Genomic DNA, 22,674 nt, shown 5'->3' on the forward strand with positions numbered 1-22,674 from the left:
GTATTTTTTAATTAAGGTATATGTATTATTTTTTTAGATGTAATGCTACTGTACACTTAACAGACTACAGTATAGTGTAAACCTAACTTTTACATGCACTGGGAAACCAAAAAATTCGTGTGACTGGCTTTACTGAGATATTCACACTTCATCGAGGTGGTCTGGAACCGAACCTGGCATATCCGAGATTTGCATGTAACGATGGGATTGGATCATAACTCTATAAATAAATACTCATGAATCCGTACCATAGTGGTAAAAATAAATGTCTGAATAAACAAATAATTGGGGAAGAAAGTATAGATAGGTCTTCCTTATATAAGAGTCACAATTAAAAATTGTACAAACGTGAGGGAAATAGAAAATGACCTTTAGTACATCACAGTAACATCACACAGAACATCACATTGTATCTGCAGGCAAGATACAGGTGGGTGGGGCGATGCACCACACCAGCAAGAAAGTCGCCACGGACTCCAACACCCCACGGACTCTGACATCCCACAGACGATATCAGGCGTCCCCCACCCTTAACTGTCCCAGTCGTGTCTGCACTCGTCGTGGGACGTGTAGGAGGGACTCGGGGAGACCCCAAAAAGCTGGATATGGACTCAGTGACCTTTAAGGATGTGGCTGTGAACTTCATCCTGGAGGAGTGGGCTCTACTGAATCCTACACAGAAGAAACTCTACAGAGATGTGATGCAGGAAACCTTCAGGAAGCTGGCCTCAGCAGGAACAAAATGGGATGGTGATGACATTGAAGAGCAGTACAAAAACCAGGGGGGAAAACCAAGAAATCATATGACAGTGAGATTCTCTGAGCGTAAAGACAGTAGTCCACGTGGAAGAAACTTCAACCTTACTCCACCTCTCGACCAGAACAAGAAAACTCCTGGATTAAAACCATGTGAATGCAGTGTATGTGGAAAAGTCTTCATGCATCATTCATCTCTTAATAGACACATGAAATGTCACACTGAACACAAACCTCAAGATTTTAAAAAAATATGATCAGGGCTGTATAATACATATAAATGTAAGGAAAGTGGGAAAGTTTACAAATATTACAGTTCCTTACAGAGGCACTCACACAAGAACTTACACAGGAGAGAAACTGTATGAATTCCAGTAATGTGGAAAAAGTTTCAGTAATCATTCATCAAGGTTTCCAAACACATGAAAGAGTTCACTCTGGAGAGTAGCCCTATGAATATAAGCAATGGCATAAAGGTTTACGTTCTCAAAAGGTTTCCAAAAACACGAAAGAGATCACACCGGAGAAAAACCCTATGAATGTAAGGAATGTGAGGAAGCATTCATTAACCCCAGTTCTCTTCAAATACATGAAACGAGTCACAGTGGAGAGAAACCATATGTGTATAAAACATATTGTAAAGCATTTAGTATTCCCAGATAGCTTCAAGAACATCAAAGAACCCATACTGGAGAAAAACCCTATGAATGTAAAGTATGTGGGAAATCCTTCGCTTCCACTTACGTTCAAGTGCATGAAAGAGCTCACACTGGACAGAAACCCTATCAATGTCAGGAATGTGGGAAAGCCTTCGTTTGTCCCTCAGGCATTTGAAGGCACAAGAGACTGCACACTGGAGAGAAACCATATAAATGTGAAGAATGTGGGAAAGCATTCAATATCCCAGTTCTCTTCACATACATGAAAGAACTCACACTAGAGAGAAACTGTATGTGTGTAAAACACGTTATAAAGTATTTAGTATTCCCAGATAGCTTCGAAAACATGAAAAAAACCATACTGGAGAAAAACCCTATGAATGTAAAATATGTGGGAAAACCTTCAGTTCCACTTATGTTCAAGTGCATGAAAATAATTCACACTGGAGAGAGACCCTATAAATGTAAGGAATGTGGAAAAGCCTACATTTTTCTCTCTCAGGCATTCAAAGACACATGAGCCTGCACACTGGAGAGAAACCATATAAATGTGTAGAAGTGGGAAAGCATTTATTATTCCCAGTTTTCTTCAAACACGTGAAAGGACTCACACTGGCAAGAAACTGTGTGTGTGTAAAATATGTTCTAAAGCATTTCGTTTTTCCAGTTCTCTTCAAAAACATGAAAGAACTCATACTAGAAAAAACCTATGACTGTACAATATGTGGGAAAACTTTTGCTTCCACTTATGTTCAAGTGCATGAAGGAATTCACGCTGGAGAGCAGCCTTATGAATGTAGGAATGTGGGAAAGCCTACATTTGTCTTAGGCATTCAGAGACACATGCATACTACAGAGAAACCACGTAAATATAAAGAATGTGGGAAAACCTTCTCTGATCTCTCTACTTTGCAAAAGCATGAAAGGGTTCACTAGATAATAAATCTAGTTTTTATAGAGCCTAGGAAAGACTTCAGTGGGCCCACATACTTATATGTGAAAACTCTCATGAGAAACAACATAAATGTCAGTAACATGAGGTAACTTGTTGGAAAGTAATCCAAGAATAATGTTTTAGAAAATCTTCAATATAAAAGACTTGTTATAAAAATTTATAAATATGTGTGTTTACTAAGGATCTTTATGAAAGTGTCTTTCTTGACATTGGATTTGTACTAGTTACCTTCAAAAATGAATATTTAGGTGATGTAATTCTAGAAGTCATCTTTTAATAATAGTTCATAAGGTTAAAAGGTAGCAATTTTTCCTTTAATCAGATGATGATATTTTCTCTTTCCATTTTTAAGTCTGTTGGACCTATGGGTGATTGAAGTGTATTTTTTTTTTTTGGACATCTTTGTTGGACTGCGGTTGCTTTGCAGTGGTGTGTTGGTTTCTGCTTCGTGACAAAGTGAATCTGCTGTATATATGCGTATATCCCCATAAAGTGTAGTTCTAATATGCAATTAGGCTTGGTATTTGTTGGGATTTTCCTACTGGCCTTGGTTGGCAGTTCTAGAATATCCTTAATCTATTATATATACTGTACCTTTATTACTTAAAGATCTTTTTTGGGGAGTGGTGAGTATAGGAGCCTTTTTCCATTTTCTCTACTATTAAATACTTGGAATAATTTTTTCTGTATGGCCAGGTTGTCAAAGGGTGTACATTCATGTAAATTATGTTTTTCCATTTGCTTCTTCATTCCTTCTGACTGGTATTTGGTGAATAGGCTTTGAAGAAGAGAGACTTGTGATAGGACAAAAAATCTAGCGTTGGAGATATCCTGCCTGTGAGTAATATTAGGACCTAGATTTTCCAGAATCTATCCCCTTTGTGGTTCCATGTTAGAATTCACCAATAGCGTCACCTGTGTGCAATTTAAAGGCAGATGAGAAGGCATACTTCAGATTTTGGAGCCACCACGCTGGGAGAGAGACAGATACATAGGAGGTTTGAGGACACCACCTTTCATCCTATTTTCCAGATTCTGGGTCTTTGTATTCAAGAGTATCTTCAAAACCACCAACAACTGTTTGATTCCTATTATCAGAAGTGTAGTTTTCCTCTGATGTCTTCACAATTCTACATAAAAATCTGTCAGAGTTTGAATTTTTCTGTGAGGCATCCTGTGTCCAGTTGGAAAATAATTCAGAATTTCATGGTTGGGAATATTGTCAGATTACCCTTCTGTAGATTTACAGCTTCATCATGTCTAATTTGTGTAGGAAACACCTTATGCTGTTAACATTGTTAGTGAGTATGTTTTCCTGATTCACCATACATTCGCAATGGTGCAGCGATAAACAAGGACATGAGAGTTTGCTGCACTGTGCAGTGGCTGCCTTGACCCACTCCTTCTATGTGAGAATAAGCCCCTTCCTCATATCAGGAAAAGTATGGGTGCTTTCTGTTACTTGTAGCTGAATATAATCCCTCTTTGTTTTCAGTTATGTTTGATTGTACATGATTAAAAGTCTGTTCATGTTTTGGTGAAAGAAATGATTCTGTAGTTGTTTCAGAGAGAGATTTTATCAACTCTTTCCTCAGCTTTCGTATGCTAACAAATATTGTGGTTTTTCTTTCCTCAGAAAATATATTAAAATACCCATTATAATTATGGATATTCAGGAAAAAAGAAAGGATACAATGAGGAATGCTAAAAGTGAAAATAGTATTTTCTTTGAAGAGAAAGAGGACATTTGTGCAGACTCAAAAAATCTCCTCTAAAATATTTACTAATTACTGTGGTTGTATTCATTTAAGTCCACAGATTCTTTGATACTCCTCCCTCTAGGAGGTGGAGCTTAATTCACTTCCTCTTGAATATTGAATGGACTTAGTCACTTGCTTCTAATAAACAAAATATGGAAAGGAAAAAAGAAAAACTTCACAGTGGAGATACCTGGCAAACAGTATCTTAACTAATTCATCAAGGTTAACATCACCAATAATAAGACATATTGACATCATGTACTCCCTGATATGATGCGATTAGAAGGACAAAAATGTCTGTGATATTCTTCCCAGCAATAATTCATAACCTCCATGTAATCATGAGAAAATATCAGACAAACCCAAATTGAGGAATATTCTACAAGATGCTTAACCTTTAAGTGTCAAGGTATGAAAAGACCAGGAAAAAAAATGAGGACATTTCATAGACTGCAGGAGACTAAAGAGTCATGACAAATAAATGCAATGTGGTACTCTGGACTGAATCTTGGAATAGAAAAAGTATATTTGTAGGGAAGCCTTAACTGATAGTATTGTACCAATGTTAATTTCTTAACATTGTGCTATGGAAGACATCAGTTATAGAGGAAGCTGGGTGAAGGGTATTTGAGAACTCTCTATATTATCTTTGCAACTCCTCTGTAAGTATAAAGTTACTTCAAAATAAAAAAGTTATAAATAAATAAAATAAATAAGTTCCTTAAAGCTGAAGGGGTAAAATTAGGTCACCTACAAAAAAATATGAGAAGAGAACAATGAACTTCTTATTAGTAAAACAGATGCAAGAAGACAACAGAGCAGTGCCATTGATGTTTTAAGTGAATATAATTTTCAACCTAGAACTCTGTATTAGCCAAATTATCAATGAAGTGGAAAAGTAAAATAAAGGCATGTTCAAACAAATTTACTTCTGTATGCCTTTTTTAGGAAGCATTTCATAATGTTTTCCAGAAACCAAGGGAATAAACTGAGAAAGCTGAAGATGTGAGATCTGGAGAACACTGGATCCAAACCATTAGAGCAGGGAAGAAAAGTCTCAGGATTACAGTTGTGCAGCAGCCCTAGACAGGAATCAGTGTTTGAAAGGAAAGTTGGAGTCCTCCAGGAATAAGGAGAAACCTGATGGAGTTGATACTTTTCTTGAAAAGTTAAAATAACAAAAGGAGGTAATAAAGTTAACCAATGCGAAGGGGAAGAAGGCAATTTGAAACTTCAGGAAAAAAAAAAAAACAAAAACTACACAGGAAAGGACAGGTAATCACAGTCCATTACATAATGTAATTATTATTTATTTACTAATTTTCAACTTTAAAAACTAAGCTATAAAAACACGGAGGCAGTGGTTATTAAAGAAAATGTAAGCATTGTAACATCAAGAGAAAGAGAAGAGACAGTAAAAGTTTAGGTGAGAGAAGTTAAAAGGTGAAAGGGATGGAAACTGAAGGACAGACATGGTAATACGGTATCACAGAGTGGTGAGTCATGACACATTTGGCCTGCACACAGTTAAAGAAAAAATGCAACGTCATTGATGGTGTAAAGTCAGGTAAATTATTTTGGGGGGAGTACTGATGTCTGTCAGTTTACAACTGAGTGTTCATTTTTTTAATTTGAAGTATGTTGATGTATAATACTGAATAAGTTACAGGTGTACAATATACTGATTCACAATTTTTAAGGTTATACTTCATTTATAGTTATAAAATATTGGCTATATTCCTCATGTTGTACAATATATCCCTGTAGCTTATTTTATACCTAATAGTTTGTACCTCTTAATCCCCTACCCCTAAATTGTACCTACCCCCTTCCCTTTCCTTACTGGTAACCACTAGTTCGTTCTCTGTATCTGTGAGTCTGCTTTTAAAAAATTATAGTCACTAGTTTGTTGCATATTTTAGATTCCACATATAAGTGATATCATACAGCATTTGTCTTTCTCTATCTGACTTATTTCACTTCATGTATTGATCGACACTTAGGTTGCTTCCACATCTAGGCAACTGTAAATCATGCTGCTATGAACATTAGGCTGTGTGTATCTTTTCAAATTAGTCTTTTGGGGTTTTTTTCGAACACATATCCAGGAGTGGAATTACTTGGTCATATGGTAGTTCTATTTCTAGTTTTTTGAGAAACCTCCATGTTGTCTTCCAGAGCAGCTGCACCAATTTACAGTTCCACCAAGAGTGTACAAGGGTTCCCTTTTCTCCGCATCCTCACCAACATTTTTTATTTGTATTCTTTTTGATGATCGCCATTCTCACAGGTGGGTTTGATTTGCATTTCCCTGATGATTAGCAACACTGAGCAGCTTTTCATGTGCCTACTGGCCATCTGTGAGGTAAATTCTTAACTCTTAATGCAAGAATAGTCAGTGTCTAATATTGCTGTATCAATAAATAACAGTGTAAGCATATTATACAGGTATGCACAGCCGTCACAGGATGAATAAAAATGTAAAAATAGTTAAAGGATTCAACATGATTTTCTCCAGGGAGCAGGCGGGGTGGACCAAAGAGTCTGCTTAACAATCCAAGCTCTTCTACATGATTTGTTTTTAAATACCATATCCATGTATCTTTTGAAAAAAAATTTTAATTTTACAAAAAGCAAAAAAAAAAAATCTGCACTATTTTCAACAGTGAATAAAAATAACTCATTTGTCCACTGACAGTAGGATGATGACTGAATTTCTACTTAGTGCAGTGGTTGGGCATTAAAGAAAACACAGTTACTGCCATGAATGGCCAAGGCTTTCAACTTAACATATTAAATGCTGAATCAATACTTATTTATTTCAAAAGACTTGTTTCATTTTCTTTTCAACAACTTTAATAAACACTTAGAATGAAAGTTACTTGTACTACTTCTTTAAAAGTAAAAGGTATCTGATGTTAAGCCAAACACTTTAAAATAACATGTTTAAATAAACAATTTCGTGTATGATGTATTCAAGATGTCTGAAACACTGAAAGTTAGCTGCAAGTATATTAAATTCTGAATTATTCAGGTTATTAGAAGACAATAATGGTGTGGGTCATTTAAAAAGAAGAAAGAGGGCTTCCCTGGTGGCGCAGTGGTTGAGATTCCGCCTGCCGATGCAGGGGACGTGGGTTCGTGCCCAGGTCCGGGAGGATCCCACATGCCGCGGAGCGGCTGGGCCCGTGAGCCATGGCCGCTGAGCCTGCGCGTCCGGAGCCTGTGCTCCACAACGGGAGAGGCCACAGCAGTGAGAGGCCCGCAAACAAAAAAAAAAAAAAAAAAAAAAAAAAAAAAAGAAGAAAGAAATTATGCTTCCAAGTCATTAATCTTTTGAAGTAGTTTATATAAGTCCTTCAGTAAATCTGCCTTGTGTTATCTGTATGAGTATGAATGTGCAACAGAAAGGAACTTTAGAAACTCATCGCTTCTCAAACAAAATGATGAAATCACAATGTGAGAGGTTCCAAATTTTCTTGGCTTCCCTAATCTGCCCAGGGCAGAAATACTGCATCCACTCATACTGACATAAACAGCACAGTATTTTTCTAAAACAGACATCAATATTGTTATGGGCTTAATTTATTTTTTTTAACTGTATTTTTTTTTTCTATTTTCTTAGTGGTTACTCTAGGGCTTACCTCTGGACAGTTTACTATACTGTCTTCCTGTCCCATCCCAGTAAGTTGTCTCCAGGAAAGGTCCTGGGCAGAGCGTGTGGGCAGGAAAGTTGCCTGAAGAAGGATGGCCTTGGACGATGAGGCACAGGAGGGAGGACTGACGCACTGAGATGGCCACAGGGTGGCAGCCCCAGTGATAGAGAGGCTGCAGCTTTTTTTTTTCTTTGCGGTACACGGGCCTCTCACTGTTGTGGCCCCTCCCGTTGCGGAGCACAGGCTCCGGACGCGCAGGCTCAGCGGCCATGGCTCACGGTGGGCTTAATTTTTAATCACAACACATTTGCCAATATGAAAGGTGAGGTGGCATTAGAAACCCAAATGTAATACCAGAGTTTTTAAAACTTTTTTTTAATTAAAATTCTTATTTTTAATATAATGTTAACTCATTGATTGAGCCATTACACTAAGACTCTTCTGTGTTACTAAGTTGTGTGCATATCAAACTAAGTAATTTTTATTTATCACTTGAAATAGATTTAGCAACCATTATTTCTTCTCTGAGACTATTTTCTAATCTGTAAAATGGGGCCAATTTCTAGCTTACAGTGCTTCTGTTAGAATTAAATGAGCTGATATATTTGAAACATCTGATATTCAGTAGTTGATCAATAAAAGTCAGTTCTAGTTCCCCTTTTGTCCTACATGTACCTTGATACAAGTTAAAGTTTAATGTCTAATTCAAAAACATCTACCCAAATTATTACTTTATTCAATAATTAAACATTGAGTCCCAAATATATATACCAGACATGTTCTAAATAGAGGAGGTCAGTGTTATATACCAAAACAAGGAAAACTGCCCTACCAGATATCAAGACTTAATATAAGCTTCTGGTAATTAAAACAGTATAGTATTACTGTAGGAAGTGACAAACAGACAAAACAAAGGACTCAGAAATTGAGCCATTCTTAAAGGGGACATCAACATATGAGAGAAGTTCCATTACATATCAATGAAGAAAGAATTGGACTATTCAAGAAATGGCTTTCCACATGAAAGAAAAACAAAATTTTGTCCCCCTTTTAGTCCATCATCAAAAAAAAAATTTTTTTTAGACTAATAAACTTACACAAAGAAAACCTTAAAGCCAATTAGAAGAAAATGTTTTTTAAAACGTTATGACCTTGAGATAGGAGAAAATTTCATTTAAAAAAAAAGCAAAATGCAAAGGAATATATTTACATATCCTTATATTTTACTAAATAAAAATATAAAACTTCCATATGACAAAAGATAGCACTAAGATAAAAAGATAGCAATACTGGGGAAAACTGCAATATGTAATCAGTAAGAAAAAGGAAAAAAACAACAACAACAAAGATCAAAAGAATCAACAGAAAACAAAATATAAATGACCAATAAACATAGGAAAAGATGCTTATCTCACTATAATCAGGAAAAATGTTAATTTAAAAAATTAAATAGAAACCATTTTAGACTGACAAGAACTTTCAAAGCCTGATGCTACTGAGTGAACATACAGCCAAGTGGCAACTCTCAATCAACACTAGTGAAGTAGAGATGGTAAGAGTCACTTTAGAGACTCTAGTGGTTATCTAGCAAAATCAAACATACACATTCTCTAAGATCCAATAATTCTACTTCTTGTACATGTTCACTGTATGTTCAAAGTAGTAAAGTTTGTGACAGCAAAAATCTTGAACTCATCTAAATAGTGTGGGAAACGGATCAATACAGTGTAGTAGAGTCATGTGACAGAACATTACATAGCAGTTAAGAGAAACAGACATGTATTCATACACATATATACACACATATATGAACTTGGATAGATGTCAAAACATAGTAAGTAAAATTATGATGCTGTAATATATCAGTTACATAAAATTTCATAGAAAACACAAAACAATATTCACATATATATCCATGAAGAAAATATGTAAGAGTATTAAAACTACACTAAAAATTTACACTTGAAATTCATGGTAGCTGTTGTCTTTGAGAGGTAGGAGGACAAAGATGATGTTAACTTTATAATGATTTGTTTTGTTAAAAAATAACAGATAATACAGCATGTTAACAGCTGTCAATTCTGAGTGAGAGTTAAGGTAGGTGTTTGTTATACTTTTCTTGATACTTCAGTCAATTTTCTGGATTGTAAAAAAAACAAAAACTAATCAAGGTCACCAATAAGATGATAATTCAACTCTCTTCTCATCAACTTAAATACTGACAAAAAGTAACATGTGAGTTCAACATGCTAAGAATGCAAGATAAGCAAATGGAATAAATTCCAAGTCATGTAATTATGCTGATAAAGCTTACGAAAAGTAGAATAAAATATATCTCAGAAATGAGGTAAAGAATTTTGATCTTAAACATCTTTCATATAATCACTAAAATGAATTTTCTCTCTTTAATTTCCATATTTCTCAATTTGATAGCTAACTATCACTATAATTTTCATCTAAGCACTGAGAAAAGAAGTAATAAGTACAAGTCCTAAAATAAATCAACTAACCTGTATGGGTTCTTCTATGTCTCTGAAGCTCATCACTCCTTGTAAATCTTTTGCCACAAAACATCCAGTTGCATATAAAAGGTCTTTCTCCAGTATGCCAGCGAAGATGTGCTCGTAGGTGAGATGTTTTGCCATAAACTTTTCCGCATCCTTCAATATGACAGATATGTTGTTTCTTTTTTCCTGGTTCATTACTGCCTCTACAAAAACAAAAACAAAAACCAAACATTAATTACACTCCCAAACACCAAGCTTATAATTCAGGAAAAGTAAAAGGGAATCAAGGTAATTAAATGATGCTTTTCTAAGTGAGTTTTTTAAATCATGATGCCACAACTGTACTGTAGTTAAAAATCAGAAAAAAACAGCACTGTGTAGTAAAACTCAAAAGTGGTATGAAAACACATTAATTTTAGAGAATGTATGTTCTGCCATGGAATTCACATGTTCATTTCCTAGTACGTTCCTCCCCTGGGAAAAAAATCTCTTTAAACTTTTCAAGACACTTGAAAACTCTCCTCTAAAATACCAAAGAATGGTAATCCTCATTTAAAAGTGTAAGGTTCAGAGTTTCACTTCCAGCAAAAGCAGCACGAAGAGCTCCCTGGACCTACTCCCCAGTGAAACCAGTGCAAATGATAACAAAAAAAGCAAATAACATTTACAATCTCTGGAAATGGCCTTATGAGTATACAGCAAATAAAGAAGCATTTATTCATGAAAATCAAATAGAACTTGGTAAGAAGAATGAGAGTCTGCTGTATTTGAACCAATACTCACTCTGTGTCTCCCTCCTCCTTCCACCTCCCCTGACACAGAAACACTACAGACTTGTGAAATCAACAACAGGGTTCCCTCTTCTCCCACCCTTCTAGTTGCTGGGTTATCTCCCCAAGAGAGGCAGGACATCAGCATTTCTCAACCTACCCGCAGTTACCTGTTACTGAGGCTAAGTTTCAGGTGAGTGTGGCTGACAGATGGGGAACAACCTTCTTCCACCCAATCCCAACCCCTGAGACACAGGCTCGACCTTGGATAAGGCATGATGAAAACACTGGGGTCCAGATGACCCTTGACCCAGCTCATTTGTAGTTCATAAATCAGAGGTTCCAAGCCTGGAGTGACCAGCCAATAAAACTTGAGGCTACTGCTGACCTCCTGCCCCCACGTACTCAGCTCCTAGAGCACAGAATGCATAGGGAGAAATGTGTCACTGTCCCAACCCCCAGTTGAAGAGCCGTGACACAGAGATTTTGGCCAGAGGGAGAGTATACCATAAAACAGAAGGCTCCAAATCTCTTCCCAAGAAATTGACTTCATTTGCAACAAAGTGTGGAGAGGTTTGAGCCTAAGGATGATCTTAAAGACAGTGGAGATTGTTGCAAAAGGCAACTGGGAGGAGACTAATAGATTCACTGGAGACATAAGCTAAACTATAGACTGATAGGTTGCCAGAAAGAACTGAGGAAAGAGGTAGCCGGTAGGAGTCCTACAGGATCAGAATAAATCTCAAGCACAGACCTAAGTTCTGCCTTTTAAAACTCTGATTGGATCGGTCTGTGGAGCAATATATGCTTCAGGGTATTACTGAAAACAACAGAGCAATCAGCTGGCAATTAGTGGAGCTTAACAGCTGGGTGTGGTCAGGGAAAGAGCCAAAAAAATCCCTACCAAAACCACTGTCATCCCAGGGTCACTAAGGAGCAACACGCTTCATACTGGGGAGGGGCAGGGGAGTGGGGGCAGGGATTTTCATTAAAATAATCCAGCTCCTCACTAAACAAACAAGCAAACAACAGTAACAAGCCAGAGGTGGGAGAAGGACAGAAGGCAGTACTAGGAGTTGCTACAATATATTATTTCTCTAGTTTCCAACAAAAAATTATGAGACGTGCAAAAACCAGAAACAAAGAAGGAAAAAACGACCTATACACTAGAGAAAAAGCAGGCAAGAGAAACTGCCTGTGAGAGCAAACAAATTTAACAAGACTTCAAAGCAGCCATTATGAATACGTTCAAAGAACTAAAGGACGCCATGATTAAAGAAGTAAAGCAAGGTATAATGACATCACATCAAACAGAGAATATCAATAAAGAGCTAGAAATGATTTTTTAAAGAACTAATTGGAAACTCTTGAGATAAAAGGTACAACTGAAATGAAAAATTCACAAGAGGGACTCAAGAGAAGGAAGAAATAGTGAAACTGAAGACAGTTCAATAGAGATTATGCAACCCAAAAAGAAACAGAAGAAGAATAAACAGAATGTCAGAGAAATGTGGAACACCAACATATGAATGAGAATACCAGGAGGAGAGGAGATGAGAGGGAAAAGGGGAGTGGGGGATGAAGCAGAAAAAATATTCAAAGAAGTAACAGCTGAAAACTTATGAAAAACATTAACCTACACTTTCAGGAAGCTCAACAAACTCCAAATACGATAAATGTAGAGATCTACAAATAGACACTTTACACTAAAAATCCTGAAACCCAAAGACAAGGACAAAATCTTGAAAACAGCAAGAAACATGACTCATCACTTACAGGGAAAGCCCAGTAGGATTAAAGGCTGACTTCTCAGTAGAAATATATTCAAGTACTCAAAAACAAAACAAAAACCAACAAAAAAAAACAAAAAACGCTCACAAAAAAACCTCAAACAAGAATCCTATATCCAGCAGAGCTATCTTTCAAAAATGAAGGTGAAATAAAGATATTCCCAGATAAACAAAAACTAAGAGAATGTGTTGCTAGTAGACTTGCTTTGCAAGAAATACTAAAGGAAGTTCTTTAAGCTGAAAGCAAGTGAAACCAGCAAGTAATTCAAATATATATAAAGAAACAAAAGCGCACTAGCAAAGGTAATTACGTAATTATAAAGGACAGTGTAAGTGCATATTTCTTCTCACCTGATTTAAAAAGCAATTTTGGGCTTCCCTGGTGGCACAGTGGTTAAGAATCCACCTGCCAATGCAGGGGACATGGGTTCGATCCCTGGTCTGGGAAGACCCCACATGCCACAGAGCAACTAAGCCCATGTGCCACAACTACTGAGTTTGCGCTCTAGGGCCCACGAGCCACAACTACTGAGTCTGCGTGCCACAACTACTGAAGTCCACATGCCTAGAGCCCGTGCTCTGCAACAAGAGAAGCCACTGCAATGAGAAGCCCGTGCACCACCACAAAGAGTAGCCCCCGCTTGCCGCAACTAGGAAAAGCCCGTGTGCAGCAACAAAGACCCAAAGCAGCCAAAAATGTGGTTTAATAACAAAATAAAAAGCAATTTTATAAAACAATATGTATAAAATGCATTGTCAAGACTGTAACATTAGAGAAATGCAACATATGTAACATATCTGCCAATAACACCACAAAGGAGGTGGCTGGGAGCAAAGCCATAAGGAAATGACCCCAAATCAGAACTCAAATTCATGGGAATAAATAAAGAGAACCAGAAATGATAAAGTTAACACAGCAAATTTAAAAGACATAAATTTATAAAAATAATAATTAAAACAACGTATTGTGGGGTTTGTAACACTTATGTATTTAACAGTAATACCATAAAAAGAAGCACAAGGGAACAGACCTATATAGGAGTAACATTTCTATAACTCGCTGGAATTAAGTTACTGTAAATCTTAAACTGATTATGATAAATTAATATATTGTAAGGCCTAGAGCAAGCACTAGAGAAATAAGCACAGTGAAAACATCATTAATGAAATTATAATGCTATATTGCAAATTAAAATATTAATTTAATTCAAAAGAAAGCAGTAAGGGAGGGATAAGGGAGCAAAAAAAGACATGAGACATAGGAAACAAAAGGTAAAAATGGCAGACATAAATTCATTATATTGATAATAACATCAAATGTAAATGGATTATATAAACTAATAAAAAGGTAGGTTTTGTCAGATTAGATTCAAAACAAGATCCAACTATGTACCATCTATAGCTGACACACTTTACATTTAAAGACACAAAAATACAAAGATATTGAAAAGTAAAAAGATGGAAAATGGTATCATGCAAACAACCACAAGAAAGCTGGAGTGGCTATACTAATACCAGGCAAAATAAACATTAAAACAAAAGATGTTATTAGAAATAAAGAGAGAAATTTGATAAGGATAAATGGGTCAATCCATCAGGAAACATACATGCATTTAAACAAGAGTAAAAAGAGAGTGCCAAAACAGAAGTAAAAACTGACAGAAATGAAGGGAGAAATAGACAATTCAATGATAATAGTTGGAGATTTCAATACACTATCTTCAGTGATTTTCCATAAAACAACTAGGTAGAAGATCAACAAGGAAGCAGAAGACTTGAATAACACTGTAAATAAACAAGACCTAACAGACATACACAGAACACTCCAGCAACAACAGCATTCTTCTCAAGAGCACATGGAATGTTCTCCAGGACAGATCATACTAGGCTGTGAAACAAATCTCAGTAAATTTAAAAGGACAGAAATAACAAAGTTTTCTGACCACAGTGGAAGAAAACTAGAAATCATTTATAGGAGGAAACTGGGAAATTCACAAATACCTAGCAATTAAACAATATACTCCTAAATAACCAATGGGTCAAAGAAGAAATCAAAAGGGAAATCGTAAAAGACTTTGAGATGAAGGAAAATGAAAACACAACATACCAAAACTTATGGGATACATATAAAGTAACGCTTAGAGGGAAACTTACAGCTGTAAATATCTATATTTAAAAAGATCCTACCTCAAACCTGTCAGAATGGCTAGTATGCAAAAAAGAACAAGTAACAAACGTTGGCAAGGATATGGAGAAAAGGAAGCCCTCATGCACTGTTGCTGGGAATGTAAATTGGTACAACCGCTACACCAAACAGTATGGATACTCCTCAAAAAATTAAAAATAGAACTAATATAAGACCCAGGAATTCCACTCCTGGGTATTTATCCAAAGAAAGTGAAAACACGAATTAGAAAAGATACATGCACCCTTATGTTCACTTCATCGTTATTCACAATAGTCAAGATATGGAAGCCACCTAAATGCCCATCAATATATGAATGGATAAAGAAGATGTGGTGTGTGTGGGTGTGTGTGTGTATATATATACACACACACACACACATAATAGAAAATTACTCAGCCACAAAAAAAGAATGAAATCTTGCCATTTTTGACAACGCAGATGGACCTAGAGGATATTATGCTAAGTGAAACAAGTCAGACAGAGAAAGACAAATACTGAATGATTTTACTTATATGTGGAATCTAAACAACAAAATAAATGAACAAACATAACAAAACAGAAATAGAGTTATAGATACAGAGAACAAACAGGTGGTTGTCAGAGAAGAGGGGCGTGGAGGGAGGAAAAAAAATAGGTGAGGGAGATTGAGAGGTACAAACTGTCAGTTAAAAAATAAATGAGTCAAGGGGATGAAATGTACAGCGTGGGGAATAGGGTCAATAACTATGTAATAATTTTGTACAGTGGTAATATCATAACTAGACTTACTGTGATCATTGTGAAATGTATAGAAACAATGATTCACTATATTGTGTAACAGGAACTAACAGTGTTATAGGTCAGTTACACCTCAAAAACAAACAAACAACTCACAGAAAAAGAGATCAGATTTGTGGTTACCAGAGGAGGGGAAATGGATGAAGGCAGTCAGACGATACAAACTTCCAGTTCTAAGGTAAATAAGTACTAGGAATGTAATCTACAACATGATAAATATAAGTAACACTGCTGTATGTTATATATGAAAATTGTTGAGAGCTAAATCCTAAGAGTCCTCATCACAAGGAAAAATATTTTTTCTATTTCTCTAATTTTGTAGCTACACAAGATGATAGATGTTCACTAAACTTATTATGATAATCATTTCATGATGTATTAAGTCATATTATTATGCTGTACACTTTAAACTTATACAGTGCTGTACGTCAATTATATCTCAATATAACTGGAAGGAAATAAAGATCTTAAATAACGTAAACTTCCATCTTAAGACAGTAAAACAGAGCAAATTAAATCTAAAATAAAGCAAGCAGAAGAAAGACAATAATAAAGAATAGAGCAGGAACTAATGAATTAGAGAATACAAAAACAATAGAGAAAAATCAATGGAACCAAAGGCTGATTAAAGGTCAACAAAACCAACAAGCCATTAGGGAGACTAACGAAAAAAAAAAAGAAGACTCAAATTACTAGAATCAGAAATGAAAAAGGGGATATCACTACCAACCTTACAGAAATAAAAAGGATTATAAAGGAATACCAAGAACAATTGTATACCAATTACTTAAAAACTATAAGATGAACAAATTCTTAGAAAGATACAAAGTACCAAAGCTGACTCAAGAACAAGACAGAACTGAGAACAAGTAATGGGGTTGAATTAGTAGTCAAAAAAATACACACAGGAAAAGCCCAGTGAGCTTCACAGGTTCACAAAACATTTTAAAAATTAATACCAGTTCTTCACAAACTTTCAAAAAATGAAACTGGAGAGAAGACTTCCCAATTCATTCTACAAGGCCAGTAATACCTTTGCCCAAACCAAAGGCATTATAAGAAAACTAGAGACCAATATCTCTCATGAACATGGATACAAAAATCCTCAACACAATAGTAAAAATCCAAATCCATCAACATATAAAAAAAATTACGTAGCATGACCAAGTTGTATTTATCCCATGAATGCAAAAGTACTTTAACATTTAACAATCAATTAATGTAATATACTATATTGACAGAATAAAAAACAAAACTACATGACCATCTCAACAGATGAAGAAAAGCATCTGACACAATCAAAAACCCTTTCATGTTGGGTGAGTTGGAAGACTCATACTCCCCAATGTCAGAAGTTACCACAAAGCCAAAGTCATCAGGACAGTGTGGTATTGGCATAGAAACAGACATACAGATCAATGAAACAGAATTGAAGAGTCTAGACATAAACCTATCTGGTCTATGATCAACTGATTTTTGACAAGGGTGCCAAAACCATCCAAAGAATGGGGAAGGGACAGTCTTTCAACAAATGGTATTGGATGAATCCTTACCTCACAAAAATTAACCCCCAAATTGATCAAAGACCTAAATGTAAGAACAAAAACTATAAACCTCTTATAAGAAAAGTGGGAATCTTTGTGACCTCAGATTGGGCAATGGATTCTTAGGTATGACACCAAAAGCAGAAGCACCCAAAGAAAAGACTGGACTTCACAATTAAAAACGTTTGTGCTTCAAAGGACACTATCAAGAAAGTGAAAAGACAACTCAGAGACCGGGAAGAAATATTTCAAATCATAAATCTGATAAGGGACCTGTATCTAGAATATATGAAGAACTATTATAATTCAATAATAAAAAGACAAATAATCTAATTAAAATAGGCATAAGATCTTAATAGACAATTGTCTAAAGAAGACACACAGGGACTTCCCTGGTGGCACAGTGGTTAAGAATCCACCTGCCAATGCAGGGGACATGGATTCGATCGCTGGTCTGGGAAGATCCACATGCTGCAGAGCAACTAAGCCCGTGAGCTACAACTACTGAGCCCGCATGCCACAACTACTGAAGCCCACGTGCCTAGACCCTGTGCTCCACAACAAGAGAAGCCACCGCAATGAGAAGCCCGTGCACCACAACGAAGAGTAGCCCCCACTTGTCACAACTAGAGAAAGCCCATGCACAGCAACAAAGACCCAACGCAGCCAAAAATAAATTAATTTTAAAAAAAAGAGATACACAAATGGCCAACAGTAAGCACATGAAAACATACTTTATATCATTAGTCATCAGGGAAATGCAAATCAAAACCAAAAACTTGTATAAGAATATTTGTAGCAGCATAATAGCCAACAGGTGGAAAAAGTTCCAAATGTCCAACAACTGATGAATGGATAAGTAAAATATTGTATATCCATACAATGGAATATTATTTTGTTCATTAAAAAGAATGAAGAACTGACACATGCTACAATATGGATCAACTTTGAAAGCATGCTAAGTGAATGAAACCAGTCACAAAACCCGCATATTTTGTGATTCCATTTATATGAATGTCTAGAATAGGCAAATCTATACACAGAAGTTAGTTTAGTGGTTGCCTAGAGCTGGGAGGGAAGAGGGAGTGATAACTAAATAATACAGGATTTGTTTTCAGGGGAACGAAAAAGTTCTAAAATTGACTGTGGTGATGGATGTACAACTCTGTGAATATATTAAAAACCACTGAAATGTACAGTTTAAATGAGTGAATTACATGGTATGTAAGTTTTACATCGGTAAAGTTGTTTTAAAATTTTACATAAATAAATGAAGAAAGAAAACCATAAAAGAAAGTATAAGGTACATGGTAGAGGACCACTGAAATCCCATTCCCAGAATAGCTCAATCTAATCCCCTTCATAACAATACTGTATCTCAACTCTTGGGCTATAAAGCTAGTGATGTTCTAATGATCGAAGTACTCAGCCAATGGCTTGATTTTAACGAATACCCTACGTGCCTTGATTACATGTAACTGTTCATTACATGTCAGCTATTATACTAGTCTCCACTGAGTTGGGTGGCAATACAGCATTTACCTTCCTTCTCCTTCCCTACAATTAGGACAGGAACAGGCAACTCTTCGAAGCCTCTTGCCAGGCTGCACCTCTTGATCAGAAGCCTGCTGGCCTTGCTGCAAATGCACTTGTGTGAGTTGGTCAGGACTAACAGCACCTATAGTTGCATTAGCAATTCCTCCAACTGCTACGGTTACAGGAGCTATTGTAGCTTGTTGGACTTTCACTCCATCTTGTCCTTGCTGCTGACCTAAAAATGAGAGGGGAAAAGAGTATTACAATGTTTTCTATTCCTAAAAAAAGGATTTAGAAAATTTCCATATGGACACTTTAAAGCTACCATATTTGTTCTAACAGATTATCTGTGTAAAGTACAAAAGCAAAGGGGTTAATTTAAGTTTTATACTATGCCAATCCTCCTAAAATATAATATTCTAACCTTAGCAGCTCAGGCTTCCTCTATATCTGGTTGGTGGGACTATACATAAATTTTAACCCCCTTGTGGCTTAATTTCTCCATCTGTAAAATGAAGATTAATAATCCTTGCTACCTTACTACCTCACTGAAGTGCTGTGACGATTCATGAGACATTCTTTGAGATCCTCAGATGAAAGATGTTATATAAATAAAAAGCATTATTATGACCATTTCCACAGTAAGCAACATCTCATTCACTCCATGAAAATACAGGAATAAAAAGTAACTAAACAAAGGATTAAGTATAATGGACATTTCTCATTCCTAAACACTTTAAATTAAGCAAACATCTCTTTACTGATGAGTCTTTTTCTTTTATTTTACACATTGAGTTAAGCAGTTTTTTTAAAATGCAAAACCATGCATGATTATTACATACTGTCACTAAAATCACAGAACAGTCATTTAGGATATTATTACTTCATTCACTCATGTTATATAGCTTAGTTTTCACCTCTCAGGTCAGTACACATACCAACTTGGCTATGTTGGCTTAGGGAAAAATATGATAAGCAATATATAATATGACAAAATTCACATGGCTTAAGTTGATCCTGAGTGTATATGAGTATGCCTTATAATTATACTTTCTCTCAACATAGTTCTACTTTCTCAGGTGTGGGAGTAGCAAGTATGTGAAGCGGCAGAAAACACCCATTTATGAAGGAATGCTCCCACCTCAGAGTTGATGTAAGAATTAAATACGTTAATTTTTACAAACCCCTTACCACCACCAGCGCCTAGCAAAGAATTGTTCATTACATGTTGGCTATCACTATTACTAGTCTCCACTGAGTTGAATGGCAATACAAGAATAAAATATGGTTGCAGAAACAAACATGTGAGTACTGCATATAAAATAAAAGGGTTTATTTTAAAGCTGCATATGTAGTACTTTAAACATGCGAAGCAACCAAGAAAAGACAATAAAAATTAGCAAGTGAGAAAATAGCACACATTTTCAAAACAAATTACACCTTTGACTCTGCCAGCCAAAGTCAATCTCTCCCTCCTCTGTGTAGCCACAGCAATCTGAAACCTTTGGTAGTACCAATAACTTTACTACAAATAAAATGTGTGGAGCTTCCCTGGTGGCGCGGTGGTTAAGGATCCGCCTGCCAATGCAGGGGACACAGGTTCGAGCCCTGGTCCGGGAAGATCCCACATGCCGCAGAGCAACTAAGCCTGTGCGCCACAACTACTGAGTCTGCGCTCTAGAGCCCACGAACCACAAAGACTGAGGCTGTGTGCCTGGAGCCTGTGTTCCACAACAAGAGAAGCCACCACAATGAGAAGCCCGCGCACAGCAAGGTAGAGTGGCCCACGCTCGCCGCAACTAGAGAGGAGCCTGCGCGCAGCAACGAAGACCCAACACAGCCAAAAATAAATAATAAAAAAAATGTGTTCTGTCACTGCTTTAGTAGAGACACATATTTTAGTTCTTCTAGTAAAGTTTAAATTTTCATTCACCTTTGCATTAACAAGGTGTGATAGGTAAAGAAATGAAAAGTAAAGTGAGAAGTTGTGAGTTCACGTCCCATTCAGTGACTGTACACTTGGAGATCCTCACTTTCCTCACCTCTAATAATACTGACCTCCCTAAAATTCCTGTCCCTCACCTACTTTAAAGAGTTGTTTATGAAGATCAAATTGATTTTCTAATGGATAAAGGCTTTGTAAACTGTAAAGCAATATGTAAAGTATAATTATTATGCCTCAATGCAGCTTTCGGGCACACATAAGTTCTACATACTCAGTAAAACCAGATTCCTTAAGGATGACCTTGGCTAAGCAAACTATGCAAACTACTTATGCATCTAGAAGCACAGTGATACACATACTCCCTATTTACTGGGGAGAAAAAAGCGTTTTTGGAAATGGGAGTTCTATCCAAGCCAGCACTAAACACTATACAAAGTCTTTATAGCTTGGTCCCTATGGAGATGCAGGTATTTCAGGTTGGCAAGTATTCTTTATGTCCCCTGAAGTCATGAGGTATTTCTGGCCGTAATTTTTCCAGCTACTGTTTATACAACAGTTGGTCATTCCTTTCAGGTTGCAATGATATTTATTTAAGATGCCCTTCATTATGTCAAAGAACTGCTAGAGATCCATGATCACTGGCTGATCATACCATTTCAACAGACTCTCAAGCCTCCCTACGAACGTTTATTTGTTGAATGTCTAAACAACTTGAGGAGTTATTTCAAGGAATAATACTAAGCAAACCATATTTGAATTTAAATATTTAAGCCTGACAACTCTCTTGACTTCTTAACCTAGATGTCCCAGACAGTTCAACGACAGCTCAATACTACTTTTCTTTCATTTCTGTGACCGATCAAGAACAAGCCACCAAACTCCTTACTAAGGCCTCTAAGGCCCTGCTCAAGTTTAACTCCACCCACCTCTCAGACCTCATCTTTTATTAGTCTCTCCCTTGCTCGCTCTGCTCCTAACACACTTGCCTTTTCCTCTGGTCCTCAAACAAATCAGGCTCATTCCCTGCTTAGGGCCTTTGCACACACTCTCTAGTCTGGGCGAGGATGCCTTTGCACCCAGATCTCTGCACAGCTGACTCGTTAGTAACAGTCTCAGTTCAAATCCTCCTCTTTAGAAATGCCATTCCTGACCACATCATCATAGTTCCCCTTAGTCCATTTCTGTATCATCACCAAGTTTTGTCTTACTTGCCTTAAATTATCTTGTCCTTTTATTTTTTTCTGTCTTCGCCTCACTTCTGAATGTTCAGTGCCATGGTAACAGAGATCCTGCCTGTTATGTTCACTGCTGTATCTCCAGATGTGGAACAGAGCCCAAACAACAGAGCCACTCAATAACATAAGCTTAATAAAGGAAAATTTAAAAGAAAAACACATTTTAATACTGTTTTGATCATATCACTTCTGTGCTCAATAGCTTTCATTCATTCCCCATTGACCAAAGTCTGGCATTCAAAGGACTTCCACCACAGGGACTCAGCTCCTGGCTCACAGATTTCCTCCTAAAGGCCAAATCCAATGTGCATTTTCTCAATGCACATAAATAAGACTGCACTGCTGCATGTGACACCATTGACTACTCTGTCCTTAAAACTTGACTGTTGGAGCTAACTCCCTACAATCTCAGAAACTCTTCCTCTCTGTTAGCTTTCCCTATCAGCATTTAAACCTAAACTGACGTCACATTCTTAAAAGATTTACCTACACTGGTTGCCTTTACTCCTCATTTCCCATTCTTTCTTTCTTTCTTTCTTTCTTTCTTTCTTTCTATCTATCGGCTGCGTTGGGTCTTCGTGCTGCGCATGGGCTTT

General features: G+C 36.5%; 1 protein-coding gene across 3 annotated transcripts in view; it reads right to left on the minus strand.

The window, feature by feature from the left end:
* The window catches only part of SP4 (Sp4 transcription factor), a 71,153-nt gene that overhangs the window by 13,330 nt on the left and 35,149 nt on the right, over positions 1–22,674 (minus strand). For all 3 annotated transcript variants that reach the window (XR_003795272.1, XM_029233846.1, XM_029233848.1), the window contains exons 4-5: positions 18,905–19,133; positions 10,297–10,496 (exon numbers count right to left, since the gene is read on the minus strand). Coding sequence is in view for 2 of the 3 variants with exons in the window: in XM_029233846.1 (XP_029089679.1) it covers positions 10,297–10,496; positions 18,905–19,133 (429 nt within the window). In the remaining variant the exon portion in view is untranslated. The remainder of the gene's footprint in view (positions 1–10,296; positions 10,497–18,904; positions 19,134–22,674) is intronic.

The sequence above is a fragment of the Monodon monoceros genome, unplaced genomic scaffold, assembly GCF_005190385.1.
Source record: "Monodon monoceros isolate NGI ecotype Baffin Bay Population unplaced genomic scaffold, NGI_Narwhal_1 Super_Scaffold_2, whole genome shotgun sequence".
Classification (NCBI taxonomy): Eukaryota; Metazoa; Chordata; class Mammalia; order Artiodactyla; family Monodontidae; genus Monodon; species Monodon monoceros.